Here is a 20,390-nt window from a genome sequence, read left to right as displayed (position 1 = left end):
GCTAACCAATGTGTCAATCATCATTTGAATTGATCACTATTGGCTAAAGTTATTTGGAGCCTCGGATAGGCTAGAGGGCCGAAACAAACCCTGAAATTGGCCGAAAAAGATGTGTCAATCATCTGTTAAATCGATCACTATTGGCTGAAGTTATTCAGAGCCTCGGATTGGCTAGAGGGCCAAAACAAACCCTGCAATTTGCCGAAAAAGATGTGTCAATCATCCGTTAAATCGATCGCTATTGGCTGAAGTTATTCGGAGCCTCGGATTGACTAGATGGCCAAAACAAACCCTGCAATTGGCAGAGTTTAGCAATGGCGTAGCAAGCTTAGCAAGCTTGCTAAAGTACACCATAAAGAAACATGTTTTATTAGTCTGTATTTGCAAATAATTTACTCTCCTGGATTTACTTCACTCACGGTTGTAAGAAGACTATGATTGCGTATCATTATTGAACGTGAGAACTTAGGTGAGCTATGCGGCTTTATATTTTCCCGGTATCTTGTTTTAGAACGATCTTGATGTTGCTGTGATGAGTTGAGTGAATTAAACTCAATTCCAAGTGTTTATTGTCATATGCACAGTAAAGTTGCGAGCGAAAAAGAAAATAGAAACTAAGAAATGTTTGGCATTTCTTGAATCCCAAGACTTTAACCTTCCGAATGATATTTGAAATGATGCATTTGAGTGACATCGTACGGGCACCGCATCCGCACGTGTCTATGACACGTATTTGCTTCTTTGCAAACTTTGGGAATGTTAAGGGGGTAATCAGTTGGACTGAATCATCTGACTGTTTTGTCAACGTTCCCATTGTAGCGCCTTTCTATTGCACAAAAAAAGGAGACAAAATTGATTTAAAAAACTGGCGACCAATAACGCTTTTAAACGTGGACTGTAAAATTTTCAGCAAGCTTCTAGCAACACGAATGTCTGTAGTCTTGGGAGACTTAGTTGATCCGGACCAAACCTGTGCCATCGTGGGAAGGAAGATCAGCGACAGTCTCATGCTGATCCATGACACCATGTGTTATGCGAGAGACAGAAACATGCGACTAGCGGTCCTAAACCTAGACTTTGAAAAAGCCTTTGATCGAGTCTCGCACCAATACCTCTTCAGGGTATTAGAAAAATGTGGTTTTCCCCAAAAATACATCAAGTGGGTGGGACTGCTATACCGAGACATTTACAGCAAATTCATGATTAACGGGAATTTATCAGAAGCAATCGAGATCAACTGCGGTGTGCGTCAAGGTTGCCCTATGTCTCAACTTCTCTGTGTTCTTTGCATAGAACCTTTGGCACAAATGTTAAGAAAAGATAGATTTGTCGAAGGGATCAATATCCCAGGAAGTGGGGGACAAATTACCAAGTGTGTTTTGTACATGGATGATTTCAATATTTTATGTACTGACCGCGCATCTGTTGGAAGAGCCCTTGACTTGACTGACCTGTTTGGGAAGGCGTCTGGGTCAAGGCTAAATAGAGAAAAGAGAAGTTTTATGGAACGTGGAAACAGACAGAAAAGGCAGGACTCCCACTGACGTTGTTAAAGACAGACCAGAAAATCCTAGGGATAAAATTCAATGCAGATGGAGGAGGCAAGACCAACTGGGATGACGTGACAAGGAAAGTTAAGCAAAGACTTGTTTTTTGGTCACTAAGAAAACTGACAATAGAGGGGAAGGTCCTAATCATCAAAGCGATCATCCTCCCACTGCTTTTATCAATCAGTTTAGTTTTTATGCCCAAAAGAAACGTGCTGTTACAACTGGACCGAGCCATCTTTCGCTTTGTCTGGGGCTCAAAGTGGGAAAGGATAAAAAGAGATACAATGAAAAAGAAAAAGGAAAAAGGGGGGAAAGGAGTGCCTGATCTACAGCTTTTCTTGGGAAGCAAATATATCTCTCTCCACTTCCAAAACGCTGTGGGCCCACCCAACAACCCGAAAAGTCAAGCGATGACCCGGTTCTGGATGGGCTCATATTTGCGGAAGCTAAAGCTTGTACCAAACAATCGTTTGATTCCAGTTTCATTTAACTTGCCACCAACACATCTCTTTATTCGGGATTTTTTAAAGAAGTTTGATTTAGAAACACAAGAAAGTCACACTTTACAAAACCACAGGGCACTTATTGCTATTGTGCAAAAGCGAGCAACAGTAAGTCCTGTGCGGGGGCTTGCGTTTGGCGAACTTACAACGGTTTGGAGCAACGTGAATCATCCTGCCCTCCCAAACAGACTACGAGACTTGTCATGGATGGTGGCTCATGAGGTTCTCCCAGTCAGAGCCGTAATGCACCACCGAGGAATGTCAGCGACTTCGACATGCCCTCGACCTGGCTGTGGCGCCCAGGAGTCGGTGAGGCACCTTTTTTGTGAGTGCAGCGCTGCCGAGAACTTGTGGACAATGGCCGACCAACTAGGAAAATTCCCGGACTTGCCAGCAGGGGAGGTACCTGATGCACAGTACGTGCTTTACGGGGTGAGTCGGTCTCGGAGGTCTCGGAACGACTTTGCCAGGGATTGGCTCACTCTCGCCGCCATCAAGGACGCCATCTGGACCTCTAGAAACCTGCTGGTATGGAAGTGCAGGCAGATCCCCCCAGTGGCTGTGCTCCAAATGGCAACATAAAGAAGAATCGTCTGCACCCACCCGGAGTGGGGAATCGGGGCTACACTGTGGGCGTCCCGGCAGCAACGGCCTGGGTTGTGGAAAGTAGAAGTAAGAAGGGAGAGGACCCACAAAGAGGACTGGAGGATGCTGCTTGGGAGGGTGGGATGACAGAGCTATGCCCTTGCACAATAGTTTTGCCCTTTACACTTTGGTTAACTACTATTAAAAGATATTAACACTGAAATTGTTTAATTGATGTTGAAAATGTCAGAAAAAAGTGTTAAAATGTCATATCGTCATGTCATATCGTCTGATATAACAAAATTGTGAATATGCGTGATGGCTGTTGAGATTGTCGTATTTGTTTTGCTGCTGTTGGTGTCGGTGGATTTGTTCAGAACAAAAACACTTTGGCCTGGACGAATCTATTGACACTATCAAAGATGTTATACAACGAAATTGTGAATACGCTTGATTGCTATTAAGATTTTAGAGAAGGGTTGTTCAAACCTCACATTGTGTTTGCTGTTAAACGTCATATTGAAATATAATATTCTGAATGTGCTTGATTGCTGTTGAGATTGACAAGATTGTTTTCTGTTATTAGTGTCAATGAATTTGTTCAAACCATTAATTGCTGTTAAAAATGTTGAAAAAATTGTTAAAATGTCATATTGTCAGATATAACGAAATTGTGAATATGCTTAATTGCTGCTAAAATTATCGAGAAAAATTGTTCAGACCTCACATTGTTTATTTGCTGTTAATAGTGTCAATAAAATTGTTCAAACCAAAAAAGCCTTATAATCCGGTGCGCCTTATCTATGGAAGATATAGGACCAAAAACTATTTTTTGGGGGTGCGCCCTATAACCCGGTGCACCCTATAGTGCGGAAAATACGGTACCTTCAAGGTGGGGTGCGTAGTTTAAGGTGTCCACAAAAAGTTGAAAGTTAAATATCTTCTCTAATAAGTATGAGTTAACAATGCCCAAATGAGTTCTAAGAGCCCTGATGCTTTATTTTCAATTACACCCATGCGCTTTTCTTTTTCTTTTATCAGGCCTTTTCGGGGCAGAGCAAAGCCCCCAAAGGATGAAAAAATAAGAGTTTGTTCAATAGTTGTATTCTGTTGCTATCTTCTGGCTTACAGTCATAATTGAAAGCTTAAGTTTTCCAAATAACAGGCCCCACCTTTAAAATTATAACTATACAAAAATTGTATTACTTAAAACTGTACTTTACTTGTGTACTAATTATAGTCACATAACGCTTTAAGACTGGGAGGTCGCTGGTTCGCGCCTCGGCCGAGTCAAACCTAAGACTTATAACATTGGTAAAATGGCGGCGCCCTCTGTTGGCTGCGGCTGCATTGGCTCGCTACAACGGGTCAGGTGTATCGACATTTCGTTCTGTGTACATTGTTACAAAGAATGACAATACAAAGGAAATTATTATTATTATTATAATGACAACTGTTTTTAAGTGAACAAATCTGACGGATTTTCTCAAATGTACCCGTATATTAGTAGGAACAGTTTCGGTAGCTACTCTAATAACCATGAAAAATTATTTTTTTCCTATCTACAGAGAGGGTCCAATTGGTGAGGCACAGTCGGATTTAAATTAATGAATTTACATAGTATTCATTATTTGATTGGCAGAGAAAAAAGCTATATATACATAGAAAAAAAAACGTTTTACTGTCTAGTCATGTTTATTTGTATAGCTCTTTATCACAAGGAGTCTCAAAAGGCTGCTCAGACAATAGATTATTGCATTCCACAACACCAGGGCCCAGGTGGAGAACATTCTTGAACCTGCGGTTCTATTCTTGGTTCTTGGGATCACTGGTAGACCAGCATTTTCAGAGAGAAGGCTCCAGAACATAGGGGGAAAATTAATCCGAGAGATATGAGGGAGCAAGTCCATGCATGATTTTGTATCATGCCAACTGAACGTTAACAGCACATCTTAAGCTAACAGGGAGCAAATGCAGGTTAGCTAAAATCATTGCAATGTGATCAAACCTACTTGTTTTAGTTAAAAGCCTTGCTGCAGCATTTTGTACCAGCTGCAGGCTCTTGATTTTGGACTTCGGGAGACCGGAGTGTAGTACATTACAGTAATCGAGACGGGAGGTTGCATGGATTTCCTGACCCCCAACCCATGCAAGCAAATAAACAGCTGTGCTTTCCACTCATTAGTATGTATCCTTTTTTTTTCCTTTGAGTGGGCGGCTGTTGTCTGTTAGCTGTACGAAGCCAAAAGGGGGGGTGAGGGGAACACAGCGTAGTGTTCCTTAACTGAAGATTGCCTTTGTCCAGACGCTACACCATGTGTGCATATGCCCACCAATATGTATCCTATGTCCAGTCTCCTTTGCCTTATTTTTTTTTCTTCCACCCAATTAACTCTGTCAATCCAGATTGAGGGAGCCAAGTCAGACAAGTGATTCTCTATTGATCAGATTCTGAATCAGTTGACAGAACCATCTGTTAATAATATTATAGAATTAATGAGTTGAACTGGCAAGGTTTGAACATGTCACATGTTCTTCGTTACATTTTTTTAAACTTGTTAGACCTTGTCAAGTGGGTTGACCAATTTTATTTTCGCAAAAAGCATGCCATTGTTTATTATATTTGCTTTCTTTCAGTGACAAGTCAAGCAACTGATGAAAATGCTGTCGCAAGGATTATAACTAAGAAGAGAAAGTTTGATAACATTACCCCGATTTTAGCAAACCTGCATTGGCTCCCTGCCAGCTTCAGATGTGATTTTAAGGTTCTGTTGGTACTATGCAAAATTATGATTTGACTTGCTCACTCATATATGTCAAATGAATCTCCCTCTATGTTCCTGCCTTGGTAAATACTGGTCTTCTTAGTGATCCCAAGAGCCAAGAAGACATATGAAGGTTCAATTGATACTCATCACTATTGGCAAAGTGAAGTTCAGGTTATGATTGTTCAGACCTTATGATTGTTCAGACCTCTCCAAAAACTCGCTTTGCATGTGGAAACCCTGGTATGGGCCAAACATTTGAAAAAATAGAAGTGATTTTTGAGATATTTTTTTCTCAGCCATTGTCCGTCATGCATCATCATGACCAAAAGCTGCTAAGCCTGCTAACCATCATCTTGGTGACAGCAGAGGCTGACTATTATCGTTCACTGAGGATCTGCCCATGTTGTATGATTTAAGACGGATATCCATTGCGCAGCGCGCTCTGATGCCACACCGTGGGTTCGCACCATCTGTTGCCGATCAGGAAACACCAGCTTTGCTCAAGTCAACGTCTCCAATTATCCACCTTGACCAAAGGGGGGCTGCTTTCTACTAATATGTGCAATGTGTTTCGCTTCCCATTCCCACCTGTGCCCCGATAGAAGAGGGAGGAAAGGACCTGAAGTCCCTGCGTCAGGGGACGCAGCAACCGTTGCCCCCCACGCCAGAAGCTGCGCTGCCCGCTCTTGCTAGCAGCTGCCTCCCCCCACTGAGACATCCCACAGCTGACAATTCCCCAGCACTGACAGGGGCTCCTTACAGTGTCAATAGGCTCATATATTAGCGTTAACCGCCTTTGTGCTGGAGTGAGGGTGTCGAGCCTTTTTGGCCTGACAGCGCTTGTTACCATGATGAAATGTAGATTGAATAGAGGAGGGGGGGGGGGGGGGGAACGTCTCAGGCACGAGAGCTCGGACACCCCAGGCCTTTGTGTCCCACGCATGGCTATTGTGGAAGCCCATTCAGGGCCCTCGGGAGAAGGGACCGGGGCGGGGCTCAGTGGGGAAGGTGGGTATGAATTAGTTACATCTCTTCATTTCTCCCCTGATCTGCGGCTCATCTGTCAGCCGTGGGAGGATAAGCATGTATTTTACACGCTTGATTTGTTGCTAAGTAAAGGCAGGTCATTGTGGCCTTGTTTGCCAAAATGATCCTCATCTGCCTTTTATATTTTAGCTGATTCATCGATTTAGGTAGCCTACACCAATAATTCTCAAACAGTGTGCCGCGGCAAAATAGTGTATCATTAGGCTTTGAGTGGTGAGCTGCTTGTAATTGTCCGAAGTAAACAAAATTGGCAAAAAAAAACCTTGATCATTATTCTTAATATTTTCCAGCGATCAGTTGAGCAGGAGTCTCCAACATTTTTGAAGCCAAAGTTAGTCTTTGGTGCAAAGGGCTATAACAAGGGTTAGGGACCTGTGTCTCGCCATATATGGCTCTTTTTATGACTGCGTACTTTATGTCTCTGACATAAAAGATACTGTTCACTTATTCATTTAATTTCCACATTTGGAGCAGATTGTTTTTCTGCTCAAAGCCGGGAATTTAATACATGTTCAGGCTAGTATATACCATATAGGACACAACCTTCAGTTATATTTACCTTCAGTTTATATTCAGGGTGTCTCACCAACAAACTTCGTTTTGGCTGTAAAACACAAAAAAATCCTTTCTATGGGAACTGACCGATAACGGATAATGGATAATGAATAACGAAGATAGAACAATAACCCTTAAAAATCCCCCCCCCCCCCCCCCCTTCTTCAACCAATCTATGCACATCATTGATACACTCTATGATAAAAAGCCACATGACAATTTTTAAATATCCAGAAGCCCTAGAAAAGCACCTATAGCAATTTGATTGTGTAAGCGGTTACTTTTATCCTTGAGATTTTTTGTATATTTTTTTTTCATTTCTTTTATTTTCATTTTCCTTTTTTGTTCTTTTTTCTTTTCTTTTTTAAATTCTTTTTTAAATTCTTTTTTCTTTTCTTGTTTTCTCTTCTTTTCAAAAGTAATAAGGTGCATTTTGGTCACGTTGAGTCTCCGTACTTTGTTTTTCTTTTGTTGTGCTTTTAGGAATTGTTTTTGGTGGCACTACCGAATACAGCGACATCTAGAGGGCAAATAATGCACACTGTCCCTTTAACTTTCAAATTAAGGCACAGCCTCAAAGTATAATCCTGGGAGCCGCAATTGGCCACCGGGTTGCGAGTCTGAGACCCCTGCTTTAAAGGAACAGTGTGTAAAAGAGAAATACTTTCATCCAGTGAAAACAAAACAAACAAAAAAATGATGTAAATACCCTGCAAAAATATATAGACTATCATCCATCCATCCATTTTCTGCGGCGCTTATCCTCAGTAGGGTCGCCGGAGTGCTGTACCCCATCCCAGCCATCTTTGGGCAGTCGCCAGGGGACACCCTGACTGATTGCGAGCCAGTTGCAGGGCACACAGAGACAACTCGCTTGCTCATTCACACCTAGCGACAATTTGAACTGACCAATTAACCCGACATGCATTTCTTTTTTAAATGTGGAAGGAAACTTTGCCTGGAGAAAGCCTATGCAAACTGCACATGAGGAGGCTGGACTAGCACACAGCGCTAAATTAATTTCAAGTCACAACCCAAATCAAGAAATATCCACTTCTTGCCACCTAGTGTTAAGAAGTGTAGTTGAGCGTCAGTTGTTTTTGTTTCTTAGAATAATTTTGCAAGGGAAAGGCTCGCGACACACTAAAAACGGGTCAGCTACCCTCTTTTATGTCCCGATCCACCAGTTGAAAAACAATTATATATATGACGTGCGAAAAGGCATCAGATTCTTTCTCATCATCACAACATTTTATTTATTGTGCCAAAATGAAATTTACAATTTATGTTTGTAATGTCCTTCAAAGTCCGATTTATCATCAGATAGACTAAAGAGATGTTTATCTTTTGTTTGTGTTTATTTATATCTTCCTGGACAAATTTTTGCTTTCTTCATTCTCTCATACCGTGACTGAAAATAGTGTAAAAGTGAGATAAGACCCACTGCCTTTTTATACGTCGTCAACATCACCGGCTGTCCAGTGGTTAGAATTTGGCACTCTCAACGCCACGATAGTGAATAAAGAAGAAAGAACAATAACCCTTAAAAAATCCCCCCCCCTCTCAACGCCACGACCCGGGTTTTATTCCCATTTCATTCAATCTTTAGCGCTTGGTTGGCACAGAGCAATCATTGCACAAGTATGGTAAAACCTTGTGTATAATGCACACTCAAATATCGAGTTATTTATTTTAATTAAAAATACAAAAATGTTCATTAAACACACATAAATGTGGTTTTCTTTAGGGGTCATAACAAAAAATAGATATCTTTGAAGGATTAGTCCTATCAACAGGTAATTTTTGGATGCTGACTACAATACATTGCCAGAAAACAACAAGTTACAAGATAAATTGGCAGATTTTGACATACATTCGCGTGTGCTACCATCATATAGTGGAAACAATTAGCTCTTTTTAAGTGCAAATGTTTTACCTGTTCAGTGTTGTAGCACAACTCTGTTTATGAACCAGTTTGCTCATGTTCAATATCATAGGTGTAAAACATGTGGGCCACAAGTCTGATTAGGCCCACCAAGGGTTTTAATCTGGCCCATGAGACAAGGCTGAGAATAGTGCAAGAGAAAAAAGAGCTGCAGCTTGAGAATGCCAGGCGCTACCTACCAAGACACTCTGTCTCTCTCTCTCTCTCTCTCTCTCTCTCTCTCTCTCTCTCTCTCTCTCTCTCTCTCTCTCTCTCTCTCTCTCTCTCTCTCTCTCTCTCTGTGTCTGTATGTCTCTCTCTGTGTCTGTATGTCTCTCTCACTCTCTCTCTCTCTCTCTGTGTCTGTCTCTCTCTCTGCCGGTTTCTCCTTTTCTTTTTCTCCATCTGCCTCTCTCTTATACTCTCTTTCTCTATCTCACTATTTCTCCCTTCCCTTCTTTGTTCTCTTTATTTCTCTTTGTTTGTCTTTGTCTTCTCTCATTTGCAATCTCTTTCTATCTCTCTCTTTTTCTCACATCCTCTCTTTCTCTTTTAGTGCCCCCTTCATTATTTCTTCTTGTCTCTCTTCTGTCTTTTTGTCTTTTTCTCTTTCCCCCTTCTCTTTTTCTCACTCAATCTGTCAGTCTTTCAGTTATTTTGTTTGTATCTCTCGCTTTTGCTCTATCTTTCTTTGTTTTTATCTTTCTTTCTCTTGCTTTCTTTCTTTTTCCATTTCTTCCTTTCACTCTTTCTCTCTCTTTCTAAATCTCTCTATCTTTCTCTTACTCATTCTCACTTTCTTTGTTTTTTATGTTTTTTATCTTGCATTCCTTCTTTCTTTTGTTTATTTTTTCTCTTTTTCACATTCTATCTTTCTCTTGCTCATTATTTCTTTCTTTCTCATATTTTGTTTCTCTCCCTCTTCCTTTCTCTTTAATCTAGTATTGCGGCCCCCATAAGAGTTTTAATTCTACCATGTGAGTTTCACACCCCTGTTCTATATTGTACTGAAGAAGTATTAAAACAATATACTTACATTGAATTGGCCACAGATACTTTCGTTGAATACATATTTTAAACCACAACTTAAATGTTTTTTTAATACTGTAACATTGTTTTTTTTCTTTAGGTAATACACACACACACACACACATATATATATATATATATATATATATATATATATTATTATTATTTTTTTTCCCCCCAGTGCATCCGCAAAGTATTCACAGCGCTTCACTTTTTCCACATTTTGTTATGTTACAGCCTCATTCCAAATTGTATTAATTTAATCTCTTATCTCAAAATTCAACACAAAATACTCCATTATGACAATGTCAAGTCAAGTCAAGTCATTTTTATTTGTATAGCCCTAAATCACGAAGAGTCTCAAAGGGCTTCACAGGTTATTACACTATATTACACAGACTATTTTTCAGTCGACGAGAAGAGTAGGTTATTCATATGCTATGGAGTAGAAGTGAGTTTTTAGCTTAGATTTAAACATTTCCACTGAGGTTGCAGATCGGATCTCAGGGGGAAGAGCATTCCACAGCACCGGTGCTCGGATGGAGAACGCTCTCGAACCAGCAGAACACTTCTTTGCTCTTGGGATCAAAAGAAGACCGGCACTCTCAGATCGTAGGCTTCGGACCAGGACATAGGGGCAAATCAGATCTGAAAGATAAGAGGGAGTAAGTCCATGTATGATTTTGTATAATACTAAGAGAACCTTGAAATCACATCTAAGGCTAACTGGGAGCCAATGCAGGTTAGCCAAAATCGGTGTTATGTGATCGGACTTTTTTGTCCTAGTTAAAAGCCTCGCTGCGGCATTTTTTACCAGCTGAAGAGACTTGATTCTAGACTTTGGGAGACCAGAGAGTAGTGCATTACAGTAATCGAGAAGGGAGGTAACAAACGCATGAATTGTAATTTCTGCATCCGACTGAGACAGTATTGAAAAAGTATGTGAAAAAGTTTTTTTTTTTTTACTTTTTTTGAATTTATTAAAAATAGAAAACAAAGAAATGACATTTACATAAGTATTCACAGCCTTTGCTTAATACATTGTTGATCCACCTTTGGCAGCAAATACAGCCTCAAGTCTTTTTGAATATGATCCCACAAGTTTAGCACACCTATCTTTAGGCAGTTTTGCCCATTCTTCTTTGCAATAAGTCTCAAGCTCAATCAGGTTGTGCACAGCCATTTTCAGATCTTTCCAGAGATGTTCGATCGGATTCAAGTCTGGACTCTGGCTGGGCCACTCCAGGACATTCACAGAGTGGTTCTGAAGCCAATCTTTTGAGATCTTGGCTGTGAGTTCAATCTTTGTCTCATCAGACCAGATATTTTTTTTTCTCATGGTCTGAGAGTCATTCAGGTGCTTTTTGGCAAATTCCAGAAGGGCTTCCATGTTCCTTTTACTAAGGAGTGGCTTTCGTCTGGCCACTCTACCATACAGGCCTGATTGGTGGATTGCTGCAGAGATGGTTGTCCTTCTGGAAGGCTCTCTTCTCTCCACAGAGGAACGCTGGAGCTCTGACAGAGTGACCATCGGGTTCTTGGTCACCTCCCTGACTAAGGCCCCTCTTCGCTCAGTTTAGAAGGCCGGCCAGCTCTAGGAAGAGTCCTGGTGGTTCCAAATGTCTTCCATTCACCAATAATGGAGGCCACTGTGCTCATTGGGACCCTCAAAGCAGCAGAAATTTTTCTGTATCCTTCCCTAGATTTGTGCCTCAAGACAATCCTGTCTCGCAGGTCTACAGACAGTTCTTTTGACTTCATGCTTGGTGTTTGTGCTCTGACATGCACATTCAACTGTGGGACCTTATATAGACAGGTGTGTGCCTTTCCAAATCATGTCCAATCAACTGAATTTACTGCAGGTGGACTCCAATTAAGCTGTAGAAAGATCTCAAGGATGATCAGTGGAAAAAAGATGCACCTGAGCTCCATTTTGAGCTTCATGGCAAAGGCTGTGAATACTTATGTAAATGTGATTTCTTAGTTTTCTATTTTTAATAAATTCAAAAAAAGTTAAAAAAACTTTTTCACATTGTCATAATGGAGTATTTTGTGTAGAATTTTGAGATAAGAGATTACATTAATACAATTTGGAATGAGGCTGTAACATAACAAAATGTGGAAAAAGTGAAGCGCTGTATATACAGTAAGACCTCGGTTATCACGGTTAATGGGGACCAAAACCACCCGCAAAAAATGAAAATCTACGAAGTAGCAACGACCCTTCAAAGAGAAAAGAATAAATAAATCTCATCTCACCTCATTATCTGGACCGCTTATCCTTATTAGAGTCGCGGGGGGGCTGGAGCCCATCCGAGCCATCTCCAGGCAGTGGGCAGGGGACACCCTGAAGTGGTTGCCAGCCAATCGCAGCTGCAAATCACATTAGTTTTCGCAGCTAGCTGCGTTCTTCATCGACGCACGAGCCGAGTGATCCACCGCTAAGAGTCGTACAGCTGGGCGATTAGTCGTCCGCCTGGGACGATCAGAGACAAATTCACGACAGGGTTTTTACCGCGGGTGCCGTTCCGTCGCTCCCATGAGCGAGCCCAGACATTCCACTCCCCCAGACCAGGACGACATTGAATTTTTTTTTTTTTTTAAACCATTACAGACCGCGAACGTCGAACCGCGAAGTAGCGAGGTCCCACTGTGTATATATATATATGTATATATATATATATATATATATATATATATATATATATATTATATATATATATATATATATATATATATATATATATATATATATATATATATACAGTGCATCTGGAAAGTTTTCACAGCGCTTCACTTTTTCCACATTTTGTTATGTTACAGCCTCATTACAAATTCTCTTATCTCAAAATTCTACACAAAATACTCCATTATGACAACGTGAAAAAGTTTTTTTTAAACTTTTTTTGAATTTATTAAAAATAAAAAACTAAGAAATCACATTTACATAAGTATTCACAGCCTTTGCCATAGAGCTCAAAATTGAGCTCAGGTGCATCTTTTTTCCACTGATCATCCTTGAGATCTTTCTACAGCTTAATTGGCGTCCACCTGCAGTAAATTCAGTTGATTGGACATGATTTGGAAAGGCACACACCTGTCTATATAAGGTCCCACAGTTGAATGTGCATGTCAGAGCACAAACACCAAGCATGAAGTCAAAAGAACTGTCTGTAGACCTGCGAGACAGAATTATCTTGACCCACAAATATGGGGAAGGATACAGAAAAAAATCTGCTGCTTTGAAGGTCCCAATGAGCACAGTGGCCTCCATTATTCGTAAATGGAAGACATTTGGAACCACCAGGACTCTTCCTAGAGCTGGCCGGCCTTCTAAACTGAGCGATCGGTGAAGAAGGGCCTTAGGGCCCGGTCACACAGCCGTTTGCGGCTGAATCACGGTCAGAAATTCCTGCCTGTGAGGCGGATGCTATTGGACGCTTTGAGATCGCTATACAGACGAGATACAGCAGTGCTTAACACGCGGTCGGAAATTCATGCGCGGTTGGCAGCGCGAAAACGTTTTGCGCTACTCAATACTATAGAGCACGGGTACACAGCCTTTCACGGGCGTATCGAGGCTGAATCACGGCGTAGTTGCGTAGGAGTCGGATTGGGGAACAACACCGGCTCGGGAGCTTTTATACCCGTGGTCCACACGAGAAAATGACGCGGAAATGACGCGATGAGGAAGCGGAACAGTCGCCGGCGTCTGTTTTGCGGGCATACCACCGATGAACAGCGGATTGGCCAATTTTGCGCATTTTCCATCGCGGGCAACCATGGGCAAAAAAAAAACGCAAAATTTTACCCGCGATACAGACGCAAACGGCTGTGTGACCGGGCCCTTAGTCAGGGAGGTGACCAAGAACCCGATGGTCACTCTGTCAGAGCTCCAGCGTTCCTCTGTGGAGAGAAGAGAGCCTTCCAGAAGGACAACCATCTCTTCAGCAATCCACCAATCAGGCCTGTATGGTAGAGTGGCCAGACGAAAGCCGCTCCTTAGTAAAAGGAACATGGAAGCCCGTCTGTAATTTGCCAAAAAGCACCTGAAGGACTCTCAGACCATGAGAAACAAAATTCTCTGGTCTGATGAGACAAAGATTGAACTCTTTGGCGCCATGTTTGGAGGAAACCAGGCACCGCTCATCACCAGGCCAATACCATCCCAACAGTGAAGCAAGGTGGTGGCAGCATTATGCTGTGGGGATGTTTTTCAGCAGCAGGAACTGGCAGACTAGTCAGGATAGAAGGAAAAATGAATGCAGCAATATATATCCTGGATGAAAACCTGCTCCAGAGCGCTCTTGACCTCAGGCTGGGGCAAAGGTTCATTTTTCAGCAGGACAACGACCCAAAGCACACAGCCAAGATCTCAAAAGATTGGCTTCAGAACCACACCGTGAATGTCCTGGAGTGGCCCAGCCAGAGTCCAGACTTGAATCCGATCGAACATCTCTGGAGAGATCTGAAAATGGCTGTGCACAAACGTCTCCCATCCAACCTGATTGAGTTTGACACTTATTGCAAAGAAGAATGGGCAAAACTGCCTGAAGATAAATGTGCTAAACTTGTGGGATCATATTCAAAAAGACTTGAGGCTGTATTTGCTGCCAAAGGTGGATCAACAAAGTATTAAGCAAAGGCTGTGAATACTTATGTAAATGTGATTTCTTAGTTTTCTATTTTCAATAAATTCAAAAAAAGCAACAAAAAAAATGTTTTCACATTGTCATAATGGAGTATTTTGTCTAGAATTTTAAGATAAGAGATTAAATTAATACAATTTGGAATGAGGCTGTAACATAACAAAATGTGGAAAATGTGAAGCGCTGTGAATACTCTCCGGATGCACTGTATATATATATATATATAAATATATATATATATATATATATATATAAATATATATATATATATATATATATATATATATATATATATATATATATATATATATATATATATATATATATATATATATATATATATATATATATATATATATATATATATATATATATATATATATATATATATATAGATATATATATATATACATATATATATATATATATATATATATATATATATATATATATATATATATATATATATATATATATATATATATATATATATACACACACAATAAATACGTGAGTACAGAGAGTATTGCCCTGAGATTTGTATTTCATTAAAAAAATCTGTTTGAGACTTAAGGAAATTTTCTTGAAAATCTGGGTGGACTAGCCACTCGATGCTCTCCGCTTCAAGTGATCCTTTGTGTTGTGATAAGCAAGTCATTATGAGAAAGTGACAAATAGTTGTCCTAGCATATAAGGACATTGCGATTTCCCCAGCCTGCATCAGACAAAAGTAAGGCGCCTTCCCGGCGCCTGCATCCTCCTTTCATCGCCTACACCCTGTTGAGGTAAAGATGGATGGTCCCCCGGCTCAAGAACGCCACATTCAGCTTCTGTGTCGTCGCATTGTGTTGGCCTTCTGTCACACTTTTGCCCTGGGAGAGGTCAGCAACCGAGTCACATCCCAAGTAAACTTAATTTCCTCGTGAAATTTATAACAAGTTGGGTCACATATGGCACCAATAACAGAAATCAAATGTTGGTGATAATTGGTAATGAGTCTTACACAACACTGTGGAGGAATTTACTACTCTTTGCAAAGTTGATTTAAATCTGCCTCATTGGAGAGTTTTCTAGAATGAACTCCCTGTTTAAAGTCACACCACAGCCTCTCAATTAAATTTAAATTTTGGCTTTGACTTGGCCACTCCGGAACCTTCATTTTATTTTTTGGGTTATGAGAAATTTAGAGATGGACGTCCTGGTGTTTCAGATTGTTGTTCTGCAGCATGATCCGAGAGTAGTTGAGTTTGAGTGCACGAACTGCTGGCTAAACATTCTCCTTAAGGAACTTTTGGTACACTAGTCATTCACAGCAAGTTGTCCTGGTCTTGAGGCAGCAAAGCAGCACCAGACAATCACACTACCACCACCATGGTTTACTGTAGGCATCATGTTCTTTTTGTCAAACAAGGGGCCATTTTTATGCCAGATGTAACAGGCTGAACTCCTACCAAAAAGTTTAAAATTCAACTCATCAATCCACAGAATGTTTCTCCAGTCCGGAGGATATTCTTAACTTTGACTTCTTTACATAAGACAAGATAATAATAATAATAATAATTTCCTTTGTATTGTCATTCTTTGTAACAATGTACACAGAACGAAATAGACCTAGATTTTTTTTTGTTTCTTAATAAATCAAATCAACATTTTAAAACTGAATTTTATATTTATTGGGTTGTGACTGTGTGATATTAAACATTGGTTGATGATATAAAACCTTTGTGAGTGATTGTTTGTGTGTCTGTCTAACCAATCAAAGGGGTTAATACGTTTTTATATGACTACTATCTTTCACAGGCAGTCAGGTAGGTTACCTTTGATGTGGAAAATATCCCCCCCAAAAAGAGTACTCAGCATTTATCCCCAGACATTCCATTCCCCCAGACCAGGACGAGATTGAATATAAACACAATTTCAGGATTTTAATATTCATCAGGACTCAGTTTTACTCTTTGGGTTTTCTGTTTTCAACCACCTTGCCAACCAAAAAAGGTTCTGCGTTTAAAGGCAGGTGATGCTCTACTGTTGCACAACCATTGTATTTTTTTCCTCTGTTCATGGCCTAATGGTCATAAAAGTTTTTTGACAAAAATGTTTTTTCTGTGCTTTACAAGAATCGATCAAAATATGTTTAAGATTGGATACTTCTTTGAAAAATAGATTGGAAAGTCTTGATTACCAGGTGTTGGTTTAGTGCACACCCTCCAGGCTTTATTTCTTTATCAATATTTGCTATAGAGGTCGATTATAACATCACCCAGTTCCCCATATAGGTCATGTCCCTTTGTTTATTTGTTTGTATTTTGTATATATTATTCAATTTCAAAATCTATATTTATTAACAGTAACACAAAAACACACGATTAATGGAGGAAACTCGCATACCACACAAATATCTAGCATGAAAGAAGGAATTTTTAACACGGGATTGAGACTATTTTACAATAAAGACTTTAATAATCAAATTGCAATTTATTGTGCACCTTGCAAAAACATTCTTGTCCAATTGTCAAAATAGTCTGCTCATTTTAAAAATAGATTTTTATATTTTGCAAAAAAAAAAATTCTGTAGTAAAATATATACTTACATATTTTTAAATCATTTTAAAATCATTTCTGTATTATAATATGGATAAAAAATATTTTTGAAAAGCATGTGCTTTTTATGTAAAAATTAAGCGAAATAGTAAAATATGAAAACTAAGCTTTTAAAATGTGTGTCCCTATAAAATGGACTGTGAAATATTATTATTATTATTATTATTATTTAATAAAAAAAATAGACCTTAAAATGTTCTTTTATTATTTTTTTTAACTTACTTCTCTAAAAACACAAATAAGCTTCTAAATTCTTCTGAAAAAAAAACTTAAAATAATTATTTTTTGTTATCATTATATGAAAAAATGGATATTAGAATATAGTTTTTTCTTTTTTTATATATATTTAGCTGTTTTTTCTAGTAAAGCAAGAAAAATATGCTTTTAAAAGTTATGTCCTTATAATAAATAGCCCCTAAAATATTCATTATTTTTATTTATACAGTGTCCATTATCCGTTATCAGCACCGCTTTCCTCAGAAGGGTCACGGGGGTGCCTGAGCCCAACCCAGCTATCTTTGGGCAGTGAGCAGGAGACACTGTACTATGCTAGCCATTTACAGGGCACACAGACACAAACAACTCACACGCTTATTCACACCTAGGGAATATTTGGACCTACCGATTAACCTAAAATGCATGTTTTTGGGAGGAAACCGAAGTGCCTGGAGGAAACTCACGCAAACATGTGGAAAAAATGCAAACTTCGCACAGGAAGGCAGGTAGCTAGATTTGAAGCCAAAATAGTACTACTAAAGAAAAACATCAAATACAAGAAAATAGTTTTTCGTATTTTGTTAAGTTACTATAAAAAGCATTTACAATAAGAAAATGATATACAAAACAAGCACAACTATCTGCCAGTTTTGACCAATCATACTGGCATCTGCCAATATCAACCATTACTGATAAAATTAAATTTATATGACAAAACAATCATGGAAAAATATGAAAAAAAACACTCAAGTATGAGAATCATGAGACATTTAATTTAGGAAAATAGAAATCCTGTACAAAAAAAAGACACATTGAAAAATTCCGTCGACAATGTGTTTTTGTCGGATAAAAACAGTCTTGCTACTCTTGATGAAATCCCTTGTGCTTTTCCAATATTTCTCTTAAAGGAAAACAGAAGAGACTCATAGCAGCAGAATTTAAAAAATGTATTGACATTATTTACAAATTTTAAGGACCGACTCCACAGACAGTCATTGGTTGAGTCAGTTACTTGTTAATTGCCAAGCTGTGCAACGAAGAGGTGGGTGTTGGCAAAGTTTGGCAGAGTGAACACGGGCAGGGTACACCTGGGAAATGCCTGTAAGACCCACCCAGGTGTAGCGGGTCCTTCAATAGTCCCTGAACCGGAGCGTGAAAGCCCAGGAAGCTGGCTGAAGGAGGCGAGGATGAATGATGGGAGTGCAGAGACTGGGTGAGAGGATGCATTGGGAGGTGAGCTGGTGACGTGGCGGGGGGCATGGGTGCATGCCCGGTACGGCCCTGCACAGCATTGGCACTGTAAACGTCCCCTACCAGTTTTTTCATCTCCTCCAAGGAGCTGGACAGCATGAGGATGTAGTTGCGGGCCAGGAGCAAGGTGGAGATTTTGGACAGCTTTCTCACAGAAGGGCCGTGAGCATAGGGCATAACCTCCCGGAGCCCGTCCATGGCCTGGTTCAGGTCGTGCATCCTCTTTCTCTCCCGGCTGTTGACTTTTAGTCTCAGGTCTTGAACTTCTTCCTTGCTGAGCTGGGATCTGCTTTTGGCCTTGCCGGCCCCGCTCTGATCGGACTCTCGGTTTTTGCAGTTATCTCGGTAGTACGTCTGGAACATCTTGTTGGAGAAGAAGCTCCCTGCAGAGTCATCCACTACCAGGTCTGGGGTTGAAGAGCGGCTGCAGGTGGAACCGGCATCGGACTCCATCTCAATTTACACCAAAAATTAGGGGAAAACAGTCTGGTATGGTATTGTTGCTCCACAGTCTTATTTCCTGTCTGTCTAAACTGTCATCCTCTGAGCCCACTGGGGTCTATTTATGCAGCCGTGACAACAAAGGAACAATACGTCGCATAATGAGACACTTAAAGCTATAGCCAATTGCTGAAGCGACACATGTTCACCCTCAGCGTGCACACACAAACACACACACACACATACACACACACACACACACACACACACACACACACACACACACAATGTTGCACCTTCCCACATACACGTTTACCCCCTCTTTACACACCAACCAACCACCCACATGTCCAAGATGAACCACAATGCATTAACCTTTTGATTACATACTACCTAGATAAGCTTTGACAAGTGTTAACCAGCTTAAAGACTTATTTTACGAATAGTTAAATAGGTTAAAAAAGAGAAATCACACTTAAATGGATTGCATTTACATAGCACTTTTAAGTCATTGAAGACGTCAAGTCAAGTCATGTTTATTTGTATAGCCCTTTATCAACATATTTAATATTTCAATCATTATAGGTTATTCAATTATTTAGAGATATTTAATTTAGTGCATGATTTATTTATTTGGCTGGTTGTATTTATATGACGTCATACATTTGGACAGTATTATTCAGTTGTCAAGTCAAGTTTATTTTTTATAGCTCTTAATCACAAGGAGTCTCAAAAGGCTGCACAGACCACAGATTATTGCAAACCACAGACTATTATTTCACCATCCCATGATCTAAAACCTACATGAGGGCAAGGAAAAACTCAAAAACCTCAACATGAGGAGAACGAAAGAAACCTTGAGAAGGGACTGCACATGAGGTAATCTGTCTTCCAGGGTGAGCAGGCTGCAATGGATGTTGCAATAACAAATAATACACGGATATTGTCAACATAAAATATAGGTTATTCAAGTGCTATAGAATAAAAGTGTGTTTTAAGCCTAGATTGAAACATTTCCACCGAGGCTGCCGATCAAATCTCATGGGGAAGAGCATTCCACAGCACCGGGGCTCGAATGGAGAACGCTCTCGAACCTGCGGATCTCTTCTTGGCTCTTCTTGGATCACTAGTAGACCAGCATTTTCAGAGCAAAGGCTACGGACTGGAGCATAGGGCCAAATTAAATCTGAAAGATATGAGGGAGCAAGTCCCTGCATTATTTTGTATACAACCAACAGAACCTTAAAATCACATTTTAAGCTAACAGGGAG

At 40.0% G+C, this 20,390-nt stretch overlaps 1 protein-coding gene and 1 pseudogene across 1 annotated transcript; both read right to left on the bottom strand.

Moving 5' to 3' along the window:
* Positions 1-12,275: 12,275 nt before the first annotated feature.
* Positions 12,276-12,411, bottom strand: LOC148351282 (5.8S ribosomal RNA; annotated as a pseudogene).
* Positions 12,412-18,435: 6,024 nt separating this feature from the next.
* Positions 18,436-19,131, bottom strand: olig4 (oligodendrocyte transcription factor 4). The gene has a single exon (XM_088354734.1). It carries the CDS (start codon positions 19,129-19,131, stop codon positions 18,436-18,438), a length of 696 nt encoding a protein of 231 aa, XP_088210860.1.
* Between the last annotated feature and the right edge of the window lie 1,259 nt (positions 19,132-20,390).

Source organism: Urocampus carinirostris, chromosome 15 (assembly GCF_059441175.1).
Source record: "Urocampus carinirostris isolate Australia breed hairy pipefish chromosome 15, RoL_Ucar_1.0, whole genome shotgun sequence".
NCBI classification, from domain to species: Eukaryota; Metazoa; Chordata; class Actinopteri; order Syngnathiformes; family Syngnathidae; genus Urocampus; species Urocampus carinirostris.
The sequence above is the reverse complement of the archived record's forward strand: the minus strand, read 5'-3'. Positions and strand labels throughout refer to the sequence as shown.

What these genes read in the sequence shown, in the direction of transcription:
- olig4 (XM_088354734.1), bottom strand. Translation starts at nt 19,131, where the DNA reads ATGGAGTCCGATGCCGGTTCCACCTGCAGCCGCTCTTCAACCCCAGAC.